The sequence below is a fragment of the Lampetra planeri genome, unplaced genomic scaffold (genome assembly GCF_965212315.1).
Source record: "Lampetra planeri unplaced genomic scaffold, kcLamPlan1.2.h2 scaffold_118, whole genome shotgun sequence".
Lineage (NCBI taxonomy): Eukaryota > Metazoa > Chordata > Hyperoartia > Petromyzontiformes > Petromyzontidae > Lampetra > Lampetra planeri.
The window spans coordinates 209,789-231,212 of record NW_027613893.1 but is presented as its reverse complement, the minus strand read 5'-3'; the positions used below and the strand labels follow the sequence as shown (position 1 = coordinate 231,212).

The following is a 21,424-nucleotide window of genomic DNA, read 5'->3' as shown; positions in this document are numbered from 1 at the left end:
GTTCGCCACACCAACGCGGACGCTCTGTCACGCTTGCCAACCACCTCCGAGTGTGCATGCCTCCTGGGGTCTGGACGTTGCAGGCCTCCAGGGGACACATCGGTACCTGTCTTGGCGGCCGCCAACGACGACGATGCAATGGTTCCTAATTCGATCAAACAGCAGGGCAAAGATTCCCTGTTGGGGTTGCCCGTCATTGAATGGGGGCGCCTCCAGATGGAGGATGTCTCCCTCCTCGGGTGGCGACGTCGCGTTGGCGGTGCGGCGGGGGGAAAAAGTGGTGGTTCCGACGCATGGGAAATGTGCCAAGGTCTGCTAATGCATTGGGACGGGAAGTCACGTCGACATCGGCTGGTTGTCCCTACTGGGTTGCGGGGTAGGGTGGTATGGGCCGCTCATGAGCGCCTCCTACACCTGGGGACCCAAAAGACTCTCGCCTTGCTGCAACTTGATTTTTACTGGCCTGGCATGACGAGGGATGTGGGGGATTTGTTGGGATCGTGCCCTCAATGTGCACAACGCAAACCGCCGGCACGGGAGTCTAACCCGCCCTTGCAATCGATCAAAGTGTCCAGGATAAACGAGCTGGTCGCTCTGGACATTTTGGGACCATTCCCCGCCACCCCCAGAGGGAATAGATATTTGTTGACGGGTGTCGAGTATTTTACACGTTGGCCTATGGCCTGGCCTTTGGCCAACCAGTCGGCAGCAGCCATCGTGGAGGCCTTTGTTCAGGGTTATGTCCTGGACAAAGGTGCTCCGGAGAGGCTGCTGACCGACCAGGGCAGAAATTTTTCCGGTAAACTACTCAGACAAGTCTGCGATCTCCTGGGCACAAAGAAAATTCGGACCTCCCCATATCACCCACAAACTGACGGGATGGTCGAACGTTTGCATCGCACCATCTCGTCCATGTTATCACAACAAGTTTCGGACTCGCAAACGGATTGGGACCTACAAATTCAGGGGGTCTTGGCGGCGTACCGGATGGCACCCCATGCGGCTACGGGGTTTTCTCCCTTTTACCTTATGTACGGCCGAGAACCAGACCCGCCTGTTCGTGCCCAGTTGCGGATCCCCGTGCCGCAGGGAAAAACTAATCTGGCTGACCACGTTAAATTTAATCTGGACAAATTGACCGAGGCACGGGATGCTGCAATGCAAAACTCTGACCTCCGTCAGAAGGCAAATGAGCGCCTCAGATTGAGTCGAGCGCACATGCTGCAGTGGAAGCCGGGGGACAAGGCATGGTTGCACTGCCCCCAGGTGCCACTGGCAACCTCCTCTAAACTTGTGCGGCCGTGGCGGGGCCCTGTGGAAGTGGTGGAGGTGTTACGTCCGCAGTGCGTGCGCATCAAGTGGGGGAAGCGGCGATGGTTCGTGCACCCCTCCAGATTAAAACCCTTCGCTGCGGTTCACAACCCCACTTCACACGCGCGTGGCCAAACATGTGGGGGGTCGGCCGACTTGCTGGGTCCGTCTCCGTCGCTCTCACCAAATGCCTTGCCGGCTGTGCCACCTTCAGGAGCATCAGGAGTGACGGGCTCACGCCCGATCACCCCTCCTGCGGATGCCGAGGGTCACGCGGAGTCAGAGGAATGCTCACCTCAAGACGGACAGTCGCCACCTGATTGTCCGCCACGCGGGGTTACCCCGTGTGAGGGGCCCGCTGCAAGGACGCGCGCTAAAATGCGCAAACTGTTGTGAGGCCGGAAAATGTGTACATAGCTGTTGTGTTTATTGGGTGTTGTGTGGATGGTGTGTTCCCGCTCCTCGGATGTACATATGCTGGGTTCACCGTTTGTTGTGTGTGCGGGGTGGGTTCCCTGCTGGTTGTATATAAGCTGTTTTTTTTTACGGAATTCGTATTTATTCGGGGGGGTGCGTCGGGTTGTTTCTCATCTTGTTGTTGCGTTCTTGTTCTGGTTCCTGTTATTGTTCAAAAAATAGTGAGGCACACGCGCGGTCAGGGGGTGAAGGCACCTTTATTGTCAAATTTTTGTATGTTGGCAGCCGGGACGGCTGCATGCTATGCGGGGGGGAGTGATGTAGGGGTGTTAGAGAGAGAGCCCGTTATGCATGGCAGCCTATGGTAAACAAACACAGTAGGCGGGGCTACATGTGTGCACAAGCAGGTGCCCTCTGCGACGTCCGCGCCAGACACCCTGGGGGGTCGATTCGGTCGTTATGATCCCCCGGGGCCCCACCCCTCAGGGAGGGGTTGGGTATAAAAGGGGATTGTATCGAAGGGCTCGGGAGTGATGTTTAGCTAAAGAAGAGGAGGCGGAAGACGTCTGAGATAGAGCCCTGGACTCCCCCTGGTACGCCGTCCTTATCAGGACCGCGCAGGCTCGAGCCAGTGGCATGGTACCAGAGCCAGAGCCGGTGCTGGTCTGGACTCTGGGTACCGGGCCCGACTGACCAGTGTCGGGCCAAGATAGCCTCCCCTAGCCCATTAGTGGAGGACTCAGAGGCAGGCTAGGGTTAGCTAGAGAGGTGTGTCCTCAGATAGACGGGTGAGGGGGCCGATACCCCCTCAAATGTGTAGGTCACAACGTTGGTGTTAAATAAACAAGTGTGCCTCCAACTCCGGTGTGAACGAGTCGTGAGCGTTACTACACACCCGATATCAAATTTGTGCTTGCTAAAAACATCGGCGAATTCACGGAGTAGTATACGCAATCGCAATCGCTGGGACTCAGGAAGATTTTCAGCCCCCGAATAGAAAGAATCCATCCAACCATCACCGGTGTCAGAATGCGCCTCGGACCGAGGCGTACCATCCACATGAGCCACGATGGAGTCAGTGTGGAGTGGCAGCGATGCATGAGCAATCACAGCCCCCTGGTGCACGACCTTTGTCCGCAACCCTGCATTCAGCACCTGAATGAAGGGTTGTCCATCAGCAGGCACAAGTGTTTGTGCTCCCACCAGCTGCAATCCCCGTACGGCCGTGTTGGAAGGAGCCAGCAAAATACCCGACATTGTCTCCGACCCGAGCGGTTTCCGCAACCGAAGCGGAATTAACATTTGCGCGCCCGGCGGAATCCGAACGGTTTGGGACGCCATCGCCGGAACGGTCGCGCAAGCCGTGCGTTGCCGGGTGGGTGAGGGCAGGAACGACATCCGGCGGCCCGAAGGGAGCTCAATGCAGCCTTTGTCAATCAAAATTTTAATGGGCAATTTGCCGAGGGAATCTGTGCCCAGCAAACAGGGAACAGCAAGGGTCTGTGAAACCAAAATGGAACCCGTTAATTTAATATCGCCAATACAAATTTGTGCCGTTATCTGACCAATTATTCCCAAGGAACCTCCATTTGCTGCAAAGCAAGGGACGGAAACCGGGGCGAGCGCCTGACACCTCTGGGGCAGCACATTGTAAATGACATCAGAAATTATGGTTGCTGAAGCGCCCGTATCAACCAGTAACCGAAATTCAACTCCCTCGATGGCGCCGATGATAACGGAAGAGCCCGTAGCCGCGGCGACAACCCTGTGGGCCAACTCCGACCACTGAACTGGTCGGAGTGGCTGCCGAACATCAACACTATCCCGGCCCTGACCATTCGACCCAACGCGACGGAGCGGTACATGTGTAATAAAGGACTCGCTCTCAGATGTCGATCTCCGTTGTCCTTTATTGGGTTCGTAGAATCTCCGTACCACGGCGTCTCGCTCAGGCCCGCGTCCCGCTCGATGACCTCTCCACAGCCCTCGGCTGCTCCGTTGTGCAGTCTCCCTGCTGCTCCAATATGCAGTCTCACTGCTGCCCCGTCAGGCAATCCTTGCAGCCACACCGCTGCTCCGCTATCTAGCGTCACTGCTGCCCCTTTCACAGCTAGCCTCTCACTGCCCCGTTAGCTCTCTTCGTCTGACACCGATGGCCGTCGGTGTCGACGTCTCCCACTGCGTGGCAACCGCGCCACACTCTCCGTCTTGCCCAGCGTGGCCTCCTCGTATTTCACTCAGTCTCAACTCCCCTTTCCCCTTCCGGTTCTCTCCCTAAATCCTCTCCCCCACGTGACCCTAACTCCACCCACTCCCCACGTGACCCAGACTCCACCCCCCCTCAATCCTTGCTCGCATTACACATGGAAACGAGGAGTGTGAGATGAGAGCAGGGGCCGAATGCGTGAGGTGTCGCGACTTGCCTGCGGTTCCCGTGGAGCGGCAGGCGTGCGGGGGGACGACGGCGGCCGACCCGGAGCGCGGCGTCGAGGAGCTGGGCAGCCCGATGACAGATGACCTTGCTGGCCGCAGTTGTAGGACGTGACGCGGGCCCATGCCCGCGGGGAACCGTGTCTCCGCCGAGGCTCACCCTGGCGAGGCCGGTCGGTCGCTCTCCAGCTTGCGGCGTGCTGTGATGCAAAGGCCTGGTTGTCCAGGACCTCGTTCTCCTGCGCAGCGATGCGCGTGGCACACGCCGCCACCTGCCCGTCCCGCTGGAGGAGCAGCTCCGTATGTAGATAGTGGGGAGCGCGCAGTGAGGAGAGATTCGCCTCGTCCTTGACGTGAATGGCGATTCGCAACTCACGTGCCAGCAGCAACATCTTCTCAAGCACAACGGTGTCGAGGCCCACGTCGTCCATCCGAGGGTAGGCCGCTTGAGCCAGCGCCATCAGTGCGCTCTGGTAGGCGAGGGGTGTCTCGTCAGCCTCCGATGGGGGCCCGTACACCAAAGCCATCCGATTGAGGGCGTCCTGTAGCGTGGAGCGATCCTTCCGTGGGATGAGGAGGAACGTAGCCAAAGCGATGTCGTCCAGTGCGGAAGGCAAAGCTCGGAGAGCAATGTCCGCAGTCCACCCTGCCGTCTCAGCATTTGCCACGAATCGTCGGGCAAAAGCTGCCCAGTCTCCGCCTTTAGCCGCGAAGACTTGTAGAGACGGCAAGCGCTGTTGCAGGCCAGGGATGTAGTCCCCCCCACCCCCGAGGCAAGCTGCGCACCAAGCGTGGCGTTTGTAGGGCCGTCGGACAACAAAATGTCCGCCAGAAGCGGCGGTCGCATCTCCGATGACGCGGCAGCCTCGGGTAGGAGGGCGGCAAGGCCGGAAGTGACGCGCGCCCCCTGGGGCACGTGACTTCCGGGGCAGTTGACGTCATTTCCGGAGGAAGTGGTGAAACCCCCGGCAGGAAGTGACGTCGCTTCCGGCTGCGGCGTTCCCAGCGGCAGTGACGTATCCCCGGGCGGAAATGACGTCGTACCCGGTAGAGACATCAAAATTTTGCGCGGGAATCCCTCGCGTTTCGGCGGGAACGGCACCCGACCTCCGGCCTGGCCCCCCCACCCGCAGCCACTGCTCCACCCAGCGTGAGCTCGTCGAGGATGGAGGCAGCGGCATGCAGGAGATCGGCCAGACGAGCGTGTGCCGACTGGATCGCCCATCCCAACGGTGGCGAGCTCCCTGAGGGGCCCGGAGATTGCGAGCCCGCCGCTGCGGACCCGTCCCCGGGAATGGCGCCTCCGCCTCTGGAGCAGCTGCGGCATCGGCCTCCTTGTCTGGAGCCCTGGTAAGCGCCTTCTGTCTGGTCTCCATGTAGGCGAAGTTCTTGGCCACTTCTGACACCAGTTGTAATGTTCTTGGAGGGAGACGGAGTCTTCGTAGAGGCAACAGACTTTATTTCACCAAACAGTTACACTAATCCCTAACACAAAGGGGTAATGGCCCCTTTCACCCACAACCTGGGGAGGTACAGCCTCCAGGCTATCGTACCTACGACTCTCCCTACTTCAGCCCTCCGGCTAGCTAGACCTAGGGGAGGCTGACCCACCGCTGGCCCGGTGGGTCCCTGACCACTGGGAGATGGTAGGTGGGTGGGAGAGTGAGTGGGTGAGTGGGTGGGTGAGTGAGTGGGTGGGTGAGTGGGTGGGTGAGTTGGTAGGTGGGTGAGTGGGTGGGAGCTGGTAGGTGGGTGAGTTGGTAGGTGGGTGAGTGGGTGAGTGAGTTGGTAGGTGGGTGAGTGGGTGGGTGGGAGCTGGTAGGTGGGTGGGTGAGTGGGTGGGTGAGTTGGTGGGTGAGTTGGTGGGACCTGGCCCTCACAAGGGCATCAGGCCGAGGGAACCTCAGCCTCCTAACCCCACGACCACTGGCACCGCACTGAGCCCCGGCCCTTAGTAGGACGTCGGCGGCTTGGGGTCCAGGGTCTTCTTCTTCTTCAGGCGGCTTCTGGCTTCGGCTTGAGACGGACTGCCTCGCGCTCTCAGGGACCCGCCTTATATACTCTCTCTCCCCGAGGGGCAGGGCTCTGGGGGATCGTAGCTCCTGCCAGACCCCTCCCATCAGAGGGGTTCCAACCGCCGTTGGCCCGACCGGTCCGGACCGGTTTCTACCCCTCCCCCTGGTTGTGGCACGTGTGTGGCAATCATGACCACCACACATAAGACCATAATACCTGCAGTCGGAATGCAAACTAAAAACACAACTCTGATAATGTATGTGCACTGTCCTTGAAATTGATTGGTCCACACCCGAGACAGCTTTCCTTAGAGCCTAGTCTCACATGGTGTTGGACCAGATGACGCCAATAGGCGCACAACTCAAAGACAACGCACCATCAGAGTATGAGAGCTCGGGCAAAGCATTTACACCATTGGAACCTCCTTTTGCCAGTAGCAAAATATGATAATTGTTTTTTTACCCTATTATCTGGCATTGTCATGTTTGCATTGACCACAATACTTCCTTATAAAAAAGGTGTCAGTTTTGTTGCCAGATAAAAGGGTAAAAAAACAATTATCATATTTTGCTACTGGCAAATGAGGTTCCAATGGTGTTATGAATTGTCCTTTTGGCATCTTCCTGGTCGAGCACTGATTGGGTCGAGGCTCAAAAGAAAGCTGCCCCTGGTGTGGACCGATCAGTTGCGTATACATTATCATAGTGTGTTTTGTTTGCATTTTGACTGCAAGTATTGTGGTTAATGCAGACGTGAATCCTCGTAAAAAGGTTTCAGTTTTGTTGGCAGAAAAAAAGGGGAAAAACCTCTATTATTACACTGGCCAACACACTTGTTCTGGCATAAGGTATTCCAACGGTGTTAAGCTGCTGATTCCAAATCTGGCATCAGTTTTTGTCTATCACATCAGGTTTTTTGAGATATCAAATATTACATTTTCAATAAAAACTGCAGAAGAAAAATATTCAATAAATGTGGATATCTACATTAAATGATATTATAAACACACTATCCTAAAAATACAGCACCATATTTTAACACTAAAGCAGTCACTGACTCGTAACAACTTGCAATCATAAGTGACAGAGTTAATTTCGGGTAAAATCAATGAAAATGGGGTATGCCGATAGCATAAAAATGAGATGTGATAGAGCAAATCTGAGATCAGAGTTGGAATCGGTACCCTGAAATTAGTCTAGAACAGCTGCAAAAGTCCAGGCCAGAAAAAAATGTGTTTTTTTTTGACCAGTGTTATTTATCGATTTAAATCTTTCGTGACTGCAGGGATTCATCTTCTTGGTTCTTACGGTAAAGTCACGTAGAAGGGAAATAATAAAATAATAAAAATAAAACATAATAAGATAATTCTCACGACGTTTCGGCCACAACGCAAGCAGCCGTCCTCAGGTGAAGAACAGGTCTGTCGAGAAGACAAGAGTCTGTCTTCTGCTTGCGTTGTGGCCGAAACGTCGTGAGAATTATTTAATGTTTTATTTGCATTATTTTATTATTTATCATTTTATTATTTACATTCTACATGACTTTACCGAAAGAACCAATGAGATGAATCCCTGCAGTCACGAAAGCTTTAAATCGAAATTCAACTCCAATCCCTCAACGCCGCTGTTGCTTTGAAACCGAGAAAAGGTGACCGGTGACCTCCGCTTGTGGAACCTTCAACGCCGCTCGATAGTTGCAGATGTCGCCGCAGGCTTCACGCGACTGGAATGGAGCCGCGTTCGAAAGGCAGATTTGTTTTATTTTCGACTTTTTAATTTTAAACGTCCACGTCACACAGCAGAGACCCATAGTCTCATCACAGACCCACAGACTGGTCACACAGCAGAGACCCACAGACTCATCACAGACCCAGACTGGTCACACAGCAGAGACCCACAGACTCGTCACACAGCTGAGACCCACAGACTCATCACACAGCAGAGACCCACAGTCTCATCACAGACCCACAGACTGGTCACACAGCAGAGACCCACAGACTCATCACACAGCAGAGACCCACAGTGTCATCACAGACCCAGACTGGTCACACAGCAGAGACCCACAGTCTCATCACAGACCCACAGACTGGTCACACAGCAGAGACCCACAGACTCATCACACAGCAGAGACCCACAGACTCATCACGCAGCAGAGACCCACAGTGTCATCACTGACCCAGACTGGTCACACAGCAGAGACCCACAGTCTCATCAAAGACCCAGACTGGTCACACAGCAGAGACCCACAGTCTCATCACAGACCCACAGACTCATCACACAGCAGAGACCCACAGACTCTTCACACAGCAGAGACCCACAGTCTCATCACAGACCCACAGACTATTCACACAGCAGAGACCCACAGTCTCATCACAGACCCACAGACTCGTCACACAACAGAGACCCACAGTCTCATCACAGACCCACAAACTCATCACACAGCAGAGACTCACAGACTCATCACACAGCAGAGACCCACAGTCTCATCACAGACTATTCACACAGCTGAGACCCACAGACTCGTCACACAGCAGAGACCCACAGTCTCATCACAGACCCAGACTTGTCACACAGCAGAGACCCACAGACTCATCACACAGCAGAGACCCACAGACTCATCACACAGCAGAGACCCACAGACTCATCACACAGCAGAGACCCACAGACTACTCACACAGCTGAGACCCACAGTCTCATCACAGACCCACAGACTCATCACACAGCAGAGACCCACAGTCTCATCAAAGACCCAGACTGGTCACACAGCAGAGACCCACAGACTCGTACGACGAACCCAAGGGACCCATAGACTACTCACACAGCAGAGACCCACAGTCTCATCACAGACCCACAGACTCTTCACACAGCAGAGACCCACAGTCTCATCACAGACCCACAGACTCGCACACCGCAGAGACCCACGAACCCAAGGCACCCATGGGGCGAGGCGCGTTTCAAACCGCGCGCTCGACGAACCGAAACAGAGCCATGGCGGCCCGCACGGCGCTCGTGAGCGCCGACTGGAGTCGCTCGTTGAGCTGCTCCTCCAACTCCTCACCGCCACCACAACCACCACAACCACCGTCGTCGTAGCCACCGCCACCACCGCCATCGTCGGCGGGAGCCTGCGGTCTGAGGAGATGAGGCCGGGGCAGGGTGGCAAAGCGGTTCGCATCTTAGGACTCCCCCGGGGGAGGCGGGGGGGGTCACGTGCTGTGAGTAGCGAGCAGCAGTGCCTATACAGCAGAGGTTGCAAACGGGTTTTTATTCTTTACCCGTACCCGGCCGTACCCGTACCCTACCTGTACCCGGCCGGGTACGGGTAGGGTACGGGTATCGGGTACCTGATTGCGACCTCTGTGATGAAGCCACGTTGCAGGCGCGGGTGGGTTGATTCTAGGAACTTGAATTGTGAGAAGAGACGAGACATTGGGAAATGAGTGACAAACGGTGACTCACCAGTGACTCACGGCCTACCCGTACCCGTACCCGGCCGCACCAGGGTCGCAAACGGGTACCCGTACCCGTACCCGGTCGAGTACGGGTAGCCGGGTATTGGGTAGGGTACGGGTATCGGGTACCCGGTTGCGACCTCTGCCATACAGGCAAAGATTCCAAGTGTAGCCTGCACAGAGTGGCGGGGCAAGTGCTGTGATAAAGGGCTTCATAACTCATCAGATTCCTCCAGTCGACATAAATAATCTGATTCCCTCCCTCACGTCCAGTGGACGTCTCTCCATCAGCGTTGGACCAGAGAACGCCACAACGGTGAAGGGTGCAAGGACAGTGCGTGTGTGTGTGCGTGTGTGTGCGTGTGTGCGCGTGTGTGTGTGCATGTGCGCGTGTGTGCGTGTGTGCGCATGTGTGTGTGCGCGTGTGTGTGTTGAGTCGACTCACGCTGCCGGCACTGCTGATGAGTGGAGGTAGTCGCAGCAGTGTTGGTTCGGCAGATCTGCAGACGGAGTTGGGGTGGTGGGGTCAGAGCGAAGAACATGTGAAGTGGGCACAGGCACGGAGCCTGCAACCGCTGCCAAGAGATGAGGGCTGAAAGATTCATCGATTTCAAATCGAAATCGCAATTTGAAACATTGCGATTAGCAGATGGCAAAGGCCGCGATTTATTTTTGCGATTTCAAAAGTCCTATTGGACTTATTGGAATGGTTTTATTTTTGATTCTTATAACTTTATTTATTTAACTTAACAATTGTTCTACGTTTGCTCGTTCTGTTTCGATTAAAACATTTTAATAAATACACGCCGGAAGCAATTCACATCTTCTTGGTTCTTTCGGTAAAGTCAAGTAGAAGGGAAATAATAAAATAATACAAATAAAACACAATAAAATAATTATCACGACGTTTCGGCCACAATGCAAGCAGCCGTCCTCAGGTGAAGAACAGGTCTGTCGAAAAGACAGGGTCTGAATGAAACACCACCAAGCTTGGAGCGTATATTTAAGCTGGGTTGGAGGGGGAAGAGCGCCTTGACAAAAGAATTTGCATATCAAGAGGAATTTAGCATCTTTATAGGAAATGCAGGTATGTGATTAGTACTACTTGTGAAATGCGTAGGAGGTGGGCGGGGGGTTTCAAAGTCATATTATGCCCGTGCATTATGCAGGATTAGCAGTTCACATCTTTTAAGTTCTCACCCTTGCATTATAATATATATACAGCAGTTCATATTGTGACGGTATCACGGGGTAACGCTCCATCACACGTTTGAAATCTATTACACAGCGAATATTGAACTGAAGCTTTGACTTTAAATGTTGTTATCGCAAATCAAATCGCAATGTGCCAGAAAAATCGCGATTGGATATTTTCCCCCAAATCGTTCAGCCCTGCAAAGAGATTCAACGCCTGCTTAAACATCGACGGAGATGAATTTTGACTCACAACTTTCTTCATATTCTACGGTTCATTCGGTAAAGTCGCAATAAAATAAGAAAAATTAAGTGAACAAAAATATCACGACGTTTCGATCGCACAACACAAGCTGTCATCAAGAACGTCGTGATATTTTCTATTAACTTTCTTTTGATTATTTTATTGTTATTCTTTTTTCTATCAAAGTGACTTTACCGAACTAACCAAAGAATATAGAGATGCCCCCGCCCCCCGCCCGCACATAGCCTGCAACAGACCTGTCGGAGCAAGCGCTTGCCAATAGCGCCGATGATTTGTCTACGCCTGTTGTGTGCGTACCCATTGGTTGCCGTTTTTGACCCCGTGCCCCTTTACGGAACATCCGTGACGCAAAGAGCTTCATAGCTTATCGGATTCGTCGTCCCTGCTGGATAAATAAATGCCGGTTCTGGGTGACCACACACCACTGGACCAGGTGACTTGTCTTAGGGCTGAGTGGACCTCGGGGAGTCCCGTGACCGGTTTCAGGTCGTCACCGGCGGTGTGCAGGGTGCACACGCCGCCCTCCCCGCTTGTCGGGGACGTTAAAGATGCCCGTGGCTTCGTGACGCACACGTACATACCTATGTTGTGTGTGTACGTGTGTATGTGTATGTTGTGTGTGTACGTGTGTGTGTTGTGTATGCTGTGTGTGTACGCGTGTGTTGTGTATGCTGTGTGTGTACGTGTGTGTATGTTGTGTGTGTACGTGTGTGTGTACGTGTGTATGCTGTGTGTACGTGTGTGTATGTTGTGTGTGTACGTGTGTGTGTACATGTGTGTGTACGTGTGTGTATGTTGTGTGTGTACGTGTGTGTGTGTATGCTGTGTGTGTACGTGTTGAGTTTTATAAGGGGTGACCAGCCCCTCCCCACCCAGCCCCACCCTTCCCACCCTTCCCACCCAGCTCCACCCAGCCCCTCCCTCCCCACCCAGCCCCTCCCTCCCCATCCAGCCCCTCCCTGCACGACGGACGGACGGACACAATAATCGCCTGTGGGCTGGTGTAACCAGCAGGTTCCTACCAGTATAAAGGTGACGTGTAATTCTTACCCAAGTCTGAATCCGGAGTCAGGTTGTCGCATTGCATCGCATAGGGATCCTCCTGGAAGGTAAAATCGACGGTGTCAGAGACGCGTCTGTCTGTCACTGCCGACAGACGCCGTCAGAGACCAGTCGTCCGATATTAGCAAGCCACTGGGCCCTATGGGTCATCAGTGTCAGTCTATGGCTCTCTGTTTGAGTAGACTGTGGGTCTCTGTGTGAGTCTATGGGTCTCTGTGTGAGTCTAAGGGTCTCTGTGTGAGTCTATGGGTATCTGTGTGAGTCTATGGCTCTCCGTTTGAGTAGACTGTGGGTCTCTGTGTGAGTCTATGGGTCTCAGAGTCAGTCTATGGCTCTCCGTTTGAGTAGACTGTGGGTCTCTGTGAGTCTGTGGGTCTCTGTGTGAGTCTATGAGTCTCTGTGTGAGTAGTCTGTGGGTCTCTGTGAGTCTATGGGTCTCTGTGTGAATAGTCTGTGGGTCTCTGTGTGAGTCTATGGGTCTCTGTGTGAGCCTATGGGTCTCTGTGTGATGATTCTATGGGTCTCTATGAGTAGGTAGTCTATGGGTCTCAGTGTCAGTCTCTGGCTCTCCGTTTGAGTAGACTGTGGGTCTCTGTGTGAGTCTATGGGTCTCTGTGTGAGTCTATGGGTCTCTGTGTGAGTCTATGTCTCTCTGTTTGAGTAGTCTGTGGGTCTCTGTGTGAGTCTATGGGTATCTGTGTGATGAGTCTATGGGTCTCTGCGTGATGAGTCTATGGGTCTCTGTGTGATGATTCTATGGGTCTCTATGAGTAGGTAGTCTATGGGTCTCAGTGTCAGTCTCTGGCTCTCCGTTTGAGTAGACTGTGGGTCTCTGTGTGAGTCTATGGGTCTCTGTGTGAGTCTATGTCTCTCTGTTTGAGTAGTCTGTGGGTCTCTGTGTGAGTCTATGGGTATCTGTGTGATGAGTCTATGGGTCTCTGCGTGATGAGTCTATGGGTCTCTGTGTGATGATTCTATGGGTCTCTATGAGTAGGTAGTCTATGGGTCTCAGTGTCAGTCTATGGCTCTTCGTTTGAGTAGACTGTGGGTCTCTGTGTGAGTCTATGGGTCTCTGTGTGAGTCTATGGGTCTCTGTGTGAGTCTATGGGTCTCTGTGTGAGTCTATGACTCTCTACGAGTAGTCTATGGGTCTCAGTGTCAGTCTATGGCTCTCCGTTTGAGTAGACTGTGGGTCTCTGTGTGAGTCTATGGGTCTCTGTGTGATGATTCTATAACTCTCTATGAGTAGTCTATGGGTCTCTGTGTGAGTCTATGGGTCTCTGTGTGAGTCTATGGGTCTCTGCGTGATGAGTCTATGGGTCTCTGTGTGATGATTCTATGGGTCTCTATGAGTAGGTAGTCTATGGGTCTCTGTGTGAGTCTATGGCTCTGTTTGAGTAGTCTGTGGGTCTCTGTATGAGTCTATGGGTCTCTGTGTGAGTCTATGGGTCTCTGTGTGATGAGTCTATGACTCTCTACGAGTAGTCTATGGATATCTGTGTGATGAGTCTATGGGTCTCTGTGTGATGATTCTATGACTCTCTATTTGAGTAGTCTATGGGTATCTGTGTGAGTCTTTGGGTCTCTGTGTGATGAGTCTATGACTCTCTACGAGTAGTCTATGGGTATCTGTGTGATGAGTCTATGGGTCTCTGTGTGATGATTCTATGACTCTCTATTTGAGTAGTCTATGGGTATCTGTGTGAGTCTTTGGGTCTCTGTGTGATGAGTCTATGGGTCTCTGTGTGATGATTTTATGACTCTCTATGAGTAGTCTATGGGTCTGTTTGAGTCTGTGGGTCTCTGTGTGCGTCTATGGGTCTCTGTGTGATGAGTCTATGGGTCTCTGTGTGATGATTTTATGACTCTCTATGAGTAGTCTATGGGTCTCTGTTTGAGTCAATGGGTCTGTTTGATTAGTATATGCATCTCTGTATGAGTAGTCTATGGGTCTCTACTGTGTGAGTAGTCTGTGGGTTTCTACTGTGTGAGTAGTCTGTGGGTCTCTACTGTGTGAGTAGTCTGTGGGTCTCTACTGTGTGAGTAGTCTGTGGGTCTCTACTGTGTGAGTAGTCTGTGGGTCTCTACTGTGTGAGTAGTCTGTGGGTCTCTGAGCGAGTCTGTTTTCCTGTTTGAGTCTATGTATGAATGTTGAACTTCTTTCACACCACCCTTCGTAGCCAGCCATGCCAATCGGAGTTTGTTGTTGTTATTGCTACCGTTTGTTATTGTTGTTTACCTGTTGGTTCATGTCAGGGGAGAGTGGTCGACCGTGCAGGACGTTGCGGAGGCAGCGATGATGGGTGAGCACCAGGTTCTGGATGCATTGCAAAGAAATTTGCTTGTGCAGCGTGACTTTTTCCATTAAGTTTCTCTCTGTGGATAATAACAACTGTTACCGCTCATCACTTAGTGGCGGTGATGTCATCAACACCACGGCGCTTGTGCCAGGCTAGGTGCACCACCACCACCGTTACCGCTACCACCACCATCAACACCGTCACCACCACCTTCACCAATACCACTGTCACCACCACCACTACCGTCAACACCGCCACCACCACCTTCACCACCATCACCACTGTCAACACCGCCACCACCACCTTCACCACAATCACCACCGTCACCGCCACCACCACCTTCACCACCGCCACCACCACCACTACCGTCAACACCGCCACCACCACCTTCACCACCATCACCACCGGCACCGCCACCATCGCCACCTTCACCACCATCACCACCGTCACCGCCACCACCGCCACCACCATCGTCACCACCGCCACCTTCACCACCATCACCACCGCTACCACCACCATCACCACCAAAACCAATATGCCGCCATTCGCCACTAAGTGACGGTGGTGGCATCACCACAGCGCCTGTGCCAGGCCAGGTGCACTTTGAGGGAGACACGTGAAGTGTCGAAGGCTCTGGCTGCTGGCAGGAGATCATGGGACAGACCCAGCAGGTGCCATGGGTCAGCTGACTGAGATGATCAGCAGATGCACCACCAGCTGTACCCCCCTACTGTGCCAGGCTAGGTGCAGGTCTCTCTGCACTATACACTACACTAGTGCTGTACTAGTATACTACACTATACACTACAATATACACTACGCTATACACTACACTAGTGCTGTAGTAGTATACTACACTATACACTACACTAGTGCTGTACTAGTATACTACACTATACACTACTATACACTACACTATACTAGTGCTGTACTAGTATACTACACTATACACTACTATACACTACGCTATACACTACACTATACACTACTATACACCACACTATACACTACTATACACCACACTATACACTAATCCCATATCTGCATTTTCCATCAATAGGCTAAATTTTGCTGTTGATATGTAAACTCCTTTGTCAAGGCGCCCTTCCTCCTCTAACCCAGCAGCTTAAAAATACGCTGCCAAGCTTGGCGGTGTTCATTCAGACGCTGTCTTTCCGACAGACCTGTTTCTTCACCTGGGGACGGCTGCTTGTGTTGTGGCCGAAACGTCGTGAGAATTTTTATTTTATTACGTTTTATTTTCATTCTTTTATTATTTCCCTTCTACGTGACTTTACTGAAAGAACCGAGAAATTGTGAAACTGTAGTCGTCGTTTCTGCATCCACAACATCAGGCCGTACGCTAGAAGGAGAAAAAGTGCCATAGATACCCATGTTGTTGATGATTGTATAGACGTCGGAAGGGTACCCATCTCCGCCAAAATCTTCAGGTATCGCTTCGTTCCCGTGATTCTGTAACGAGTCACCAAGTCTCCAGGTTTATTCGGTGCGACCAGGGCGTGAGAGTGGGTAGGTGAATGTGTGTGTGAGTGGCTGAGTAAATGAGTGGGTAAAAGAGTGAGTGAGTGGGTGGGTGAGTGAATGAGTGGCTAAATGAGTGAGCGGGTGGGTGAGTGAATGAGTAGGTGGGTGAATGAGTAGGTGGGTAAATGAGTTGGTGGGTCAATGAGTTAGTGGGTGGGCGGGTGAGTGGTGGGTGGGTGAACGAGTGGGTAGGTGGGTGGGTAAAATGAGTATGTGGGTGAGTGAATGAGTGAGTGGGTAAAAGAGTGAGTGGGTGAATGTGTGAGTGGGTGGGTGAGTGAATGAGAGGATGGGTGAGTGAATGAGTTAGTGGGTGAATGAATGGGTGGGTGAATGAGTGGGTGAATGAGTGAGTGAATGGGTGGGTGAATGAGTTAGTGGGTGGGCGGGTGAGTGGTGGGTGGGTGAACGAGTGGGTAGGTGGGTGGGTGAATGTGTGAGTGGGTGGGTGAGTGAATGAGTCGGTGGGTGAATGAATGGGTAGTTGAATGAGTGGGTGGGTGAATGAGTTAGTGGGTGAATGAGTTAGTGGGTGGGCGGATGGGTGGATGAGAGAGACACCCAGACCCAGGGCTTGAACCCAGAATCTCGGTGTCTCCCGGTGCTGCTAAATTTAAAAAGAAACACCTCGTGGTTTTCGACCACATCCCCATCGCACACCATCCACTGCCCTGCACGCACAGACGAAGACAAAATATCCACCCATGTAGCCTTTCAACAGACCCTTGGGTGCAAGTTTCCTGTGAGTAGCGAGTAACAGCAGCGCTGTACTAGTATATTACACTATACACTACACTATACACTACACTACTATACACTACACACGAGTGCTGTACTATTACACTACACTATACACTACACACGAGTGCTGTACTAGTATACTACACAATACACTACACCATACACTACACTATACACTACTATACACTATACACTAGTGCTGTACTAGTACACTACACTATACACTACTATACACCATACTATACACTAGTGCTGTACTAGTATACTACACAATACACTACACTATACACTACTATACACTACACTACACACTACACTATACACTACACTAGTGCTGTACTAGTGACGAATTGGCACGTTCTGTTAACGTGACAACCCTTACTAGTTGGCTGTGTCGGGCGGTGGTGGGTTTTAACGACACGACATTTAAATATATTTGCACAGCGATCTAACCCACAGAAACCTCTATTGCACTGGTCAACAAAAAAAAAACATTTTTTCTGGCCTGGACTTTTGCAGCTGTTTTAGACTAATTTCAGGGTGCCGATTCCAAATCTGATCTCAGATTTGCTCCATCACATCTCATTTTTAAATCCTTTATATTAAGTTTGCTTGCTTGCTTGCGCGCTTACGACCGTGCAAATCTTTCGGTCGTTTTTTAACCCACTTCCTGTGATCCAATCGAGCTGACATTTTGCACAGACTCGTTGTGCGTGACAATTAATTTTCGTGAACATTTTTTTCCAAAATTTTACATTGTTTTAAATATTTAATTACCAATTGCTTAATGCTGCCAGACAATCATCTGACCCATAGGTGGCAGCCATCTCAAGCCAGAGGACGAGAGGACTCTAGCCGCCACGCATATAAGGATTTATAGTGAAAAACTTTGTTTTTACGGGTTAATTTTTTATGCTATCGGCATACCCCATTTTCATTGATTTTACCCGAAAATTAACTGTCACTTATGATTGCAAGTTGTTGCGAGTCAGTGACTGCTTTAGTGTTAAAACATGGTGCTGTATTTTTAGGATAGTGTGTTTATAATATAATTTTATGTAGATATCCACATTTATTTAATATTTTTCTTCCGCAGTTCTTATTGAAAATGCAATATTTGATATGATAGACAAAAACTGATGCCAGATTTGGAATCGGCACCCCACAAAATGACCTTAAAACCGTTGGAATACCTTATGCCAGAAAAAGTGTGTTGACCAGTGTTATTGTGGATGTGGTCGTTGCCTCTGCATCCACGACATCGTCCGTACGCAAGAAGAAGTGACAGATACCCGTGGCGATAACGCTCGCATCCGTGTCAGAAGGGTATCTCGCTCTGCCATAATCTTCACGCATCGCTCCCCTCCTGTGATTCTGTAACGAGTCACCAAGTCTCCAGGTTGATTCTGTGCAACCAGGGGGGCGTGAGAACTCGACAGACCAGGGTAGGAGTGTCATTAGCAAGTGAGTGGGTGGGTGGGTCAATGTGTGAGTGGGTGGGTGAATGTGTGAGTTGGTGGGTGAGTGAATGTATGGGTGGGTGGGTCAATGTGTGAGTGGGTGGGTGGGTGAATGTGTGAGTTGGTGGGTGAGTGAATGTATGGGTGAGTGGGTGAGTGAATGAGTGGGTGGGTGAATGTGTGAGTGGGTGGGTGAATGTGTGAGTTGGTGGGTCAGTGAATGAGTGGGTGGGTGAATGTGTGAGTGGGTGGGTGAATGTGTGAGTGGGTGAGTGAATGAGTGAGTGGGTGAGTGAATGAGTGGGTGGGTGAATGAGTGGGCAGGTGAATGAGTGGGTGGGTGGGTGAGTGAATGAGTGGGTGGGTGAGTGAATGAGTGGGTGGGTGAGTGAATGAGTGGGTGGGTGAGTGAATGAGTGAGTGGGTGAGTGAATGAGTGAGTGGGTGAGTGAATGAGTGGGTGGGTGAATGAGTGGGCAGGGTGAATGAGTGGGTGGGTGGGTGAGTGAATGAGTGGGTGGGTGAGTGAATGAGTGGGTGGGTGAGTGAATGAGTGGGTGGGTGAATGAGTGGGCAGGGTGAATGAGTGGGTGGGTGGGTGAGTGAATGAGTGGGTGGGTGAGTGAATGAGTGGGTGGGTGAATGAGTGGGCAGGGTGAATGAGTGGGTGGGTGGGTGAGTGAATGAGTGAGTGGGTGAGTGAATGAGTGGGTGGGTGAATGAGTGGGCAGGGTGAATGAGTGGGTGGGTGGGTGAGTGAATGAGTGGGTGGGTGAGTGAATGAGTGGGTGGGTGAGTGAATGAGTGGGTGGGTGAATGAGTGGGTGGGTGAATGAGTGGGCAGGGTGAATGAGTGAGTGGGTGGATTAGTGAGTGGGTGGGTGAACGTGTGGGTGGGTGGGCGGGCGGATGAGCGGGTGAGCGGGTGAACGTGTGGGTAGGTGGGTGGGTGAATGAGTGGGTGGGTGAATGAGTGGGTGGGTGAATGAGAGGCTGGGTGATTGTGGGTGGGTGGGCGAGTGGTTAGGTGGGTGGTTGAATGAGTAAGTGGGTGGGTGAATGGGTGGATGAGAGACACCCAGACCCAGGGCTGCCGCATAAAACATAAAATACCTCACAGTCTTCCATCGCACCTCCATCGGACATCATCCACTGCCCTACACGCACAGACGAAGACAAAAGATCCACCCGTGTAGCTAATAAGGGGATGGGTTAGCCAGCAACCCAAACACGCCTCCCCAGGCGCTGACGTTTGATAACTGAGTGGGTAAATTAGTGAGTGGGTGGGTGAGTGAGTGAGTAAATGAGTGAGTGGGTTAGTAACTGAGTGTGTGGGTAAATGAGTGAGTGGGTGAGTGGGTAAATGAGTGAGTGGGTGGATGAGTGAGTGGGTAAATGAGTAAGTGTGTGGGTAAATGAGTGAGTGGGTGGGTGGATGAGTGAGTGAGTGGACAGGGTGAGTGAGTGGGTAAATGAGTGGGTGGGGGGGTGAGTGGGTAAATGAGTGAGTGGGTGGGTGAATGAGTGAGTGAGTGGGCAGGGTGAATGAGTGGGTAAATGAGTGGGTGGGGGGTGAGTGGGTAAATGAGTGGATGGGTGGGTGAGTGGGTAAATGAGTGGGTGGGTGAGTGAGTGAGTGGGTAAATGAGTGGATGGGTGGGTGAGTGGGTAAATGAGTGGGTGGGGGGGTGAGTGGGTAAATGAGTGGGTGGGGGAGTGAGTGGGTAAATGAGTGGGTGGGTGGGTGAGTGAGTGAGTGGGTAAATGAGTGGATGGGTGGGTGAGTGGGTAAATGAGTGGGTGGGGGGGTGAGTGGGTAAATGAGTGGGTGGGGGGGTGAGTGGGTAAATGAGTGGGTGGGGGGGTGAGTGGGTAAATGAGTGGGTGGGTGGGTGGGTGAGTGAGTGAGTGGGTAAATGAGTGGATGGGTGGGTGAGTGGGTAAATGAGTGGGTGGGTGGGTGAGTGGGTAAATGAGTGGATGGGTGGGTGAGTGGGTAAATGAGTGGGTGGGGGGGTGAGTGGGTAAATGAGTGAGTGGGTGGGTGGGTGGGTGAGTGAGTGGGTAAATGAGTGGGTGGGGGGGTGAGTGGGTAAATGAGTGAGTGGGTGGGTGGGTGGGTGAGTGAGTGGGTAAATGAGTGGGTGGGGGGGTGAGTGGGTAAATGAGTGAGTGGGTGGGTGAATGAGTGAGTGAGTGGGTAAATGAGTGAGTGAGTGGGCAGGGTGAGTGAGTGGGTAAATGAGTGGGTGGGGGGGTGAGTGGGTAAATGAGTGAGTGGGTGGGTGGGTGGGTGAGTGAGTGGGTAAATGAGTGGGTGGGGGGGGTGAGTGGGTAAATGAGTGAGTGGGTGGGTGGGTGGGTGAGTGAGTGGATAAATGAGTGGATGGGTGGGTGAGTGGGTAATTGAGTGGGTGGGTGGGTGAGTGAGTGGGTAAATGAGTGGGTGGGTGGGTGGGTGAGTGGGTAAATGAGTGGATGGGTGGATGAGTGGGTAAATGAGTGGGTGGGTGGGTGAGTGAGTGGGTAAATGAGTGGGTGGGTGGGTGGGTGAGTGGGTAAATGAGTGGATGGGTGGGTGAGTGGGTAAATGAGTGAGTGGGTGGGTGGGTGGGTGAGTGAGTGGGTGGGTGGGTGAGTGAGTGGGTAAATGAGTGGGTGGGTGGGTGGGTGAGTGGGTAAATGAGTGGGTGGGTGGGTGAGTGGGTAAATGAGTGAGTGGGTGGGTGGGTGGGTGAGTGAGTGGGTGGGTGGGTGGGTGAGTGAGTGGGTAAATGAGTGGGTGGGTGGGTGAGTGAGTAAATGAGTGAGTGGGTTAGTAACTGAGTGTGTGGGTAAATGAGTGAGTGGGTGGATGAGTGAGTGGGTAAATGAGTGGGTGGGTGGGTGGGTGAGTGAGTGGGTGGGTGGGTGAGTGGGTAAATGAGTGGGTGGGTGGGTGAGTGGGTAATTGAGTGGGTGGGTGGGTGAGTGAGTGGGTGAGTGGGTAAATGAGTGGGTGGGTAGATGAGTGAGTGGGTGGATGAGTGAGTGGGTGAGTGGGTAAATGAGTGAGTGGGTGGTTGAGTTTAGTTTAATTACTGCGGCCATCACCACCACCACCGCCACCACCACCACCACCAGCGCCACCAGCAGCGCCACCACCACCACCACCACCGCCACCACCACCACCAGCAGCGCCACCACCACCACCACCGCGTCTCAGCGCGGAAGCGTAGCAGAAATCTACCGA

General features: G+C 52.4%; 1 protein-coding gene across 2 annotated transcripts; it reads right to left on the bottom strand.

The window, feature by feature from the left end:
- Nucleotides 1-7,761: 7,761 nt before the first annotated feature.
- Nucleotides 7,762-19,610, bottom strand: LOC144738830 (uncharacterized). Of its 2 annotated transcripts, XM_078621819.1 has the most exons (8): nucleotides 19,306-19,610; nucleotides 18,025-18,106; nucleotides 16,619-16,662; nucleotides 15,838-15,919; nucleotides 14,386-14,522; nucleotides 12,135-12,186; nucleotides 10,071-10,125; nucleotides 7,762-9,305 (listed from the first exon to the last, which is right to left on the bottom strand). In XM_078621819.1, the coding sequence occupies exons 1-8, from the start codon at nucleotides 19,339-19,341 to the stop codon at nucleotides 9,128-9,130; spliced, it is 666 nt and encodes a 221-aa protein (XP_078477945.1). In that variant the 5' UTR covers nucleotides 19,342-19,610; the 3' UTR covers nucleotides 7,762-9,127. The 2 variants fall into 2 exon arrangements, with proteins under 2 accessions (XP_078477945.1, XP_078477944.1); XM_078621818.1 differs by lacking the exon at nucleotides 19,306-19,610 and having other exon boundaries at nucleotides 18,025-19,002.
- Nucleotides 19,611-21,424: the final 1,814 nt, after the last annotated feature.

Coding starts and splice junctions, on each gene's coding strand:
- LOC144738830 (XM_078621818.1), bottom strand. CDS start 18,190: ATGACACTCCTACCCTGGTCTGTCGAGTTCTCACGCCCCCCTGGTTGC. Junction 15,920..16,618: donor ATGTGGTCGAAAACCACGAG/GTGTTTCTTTTT, acceptor GACTCGTTACAG/AATCACGGGAACGAAGCGAT. Junction 14,523..15,837: donor TACAATCATCAACAACATGG/GTATCTATGGCA, acceptor TATTATCCACAG/AGAGAAACTTAATGGAAAAA.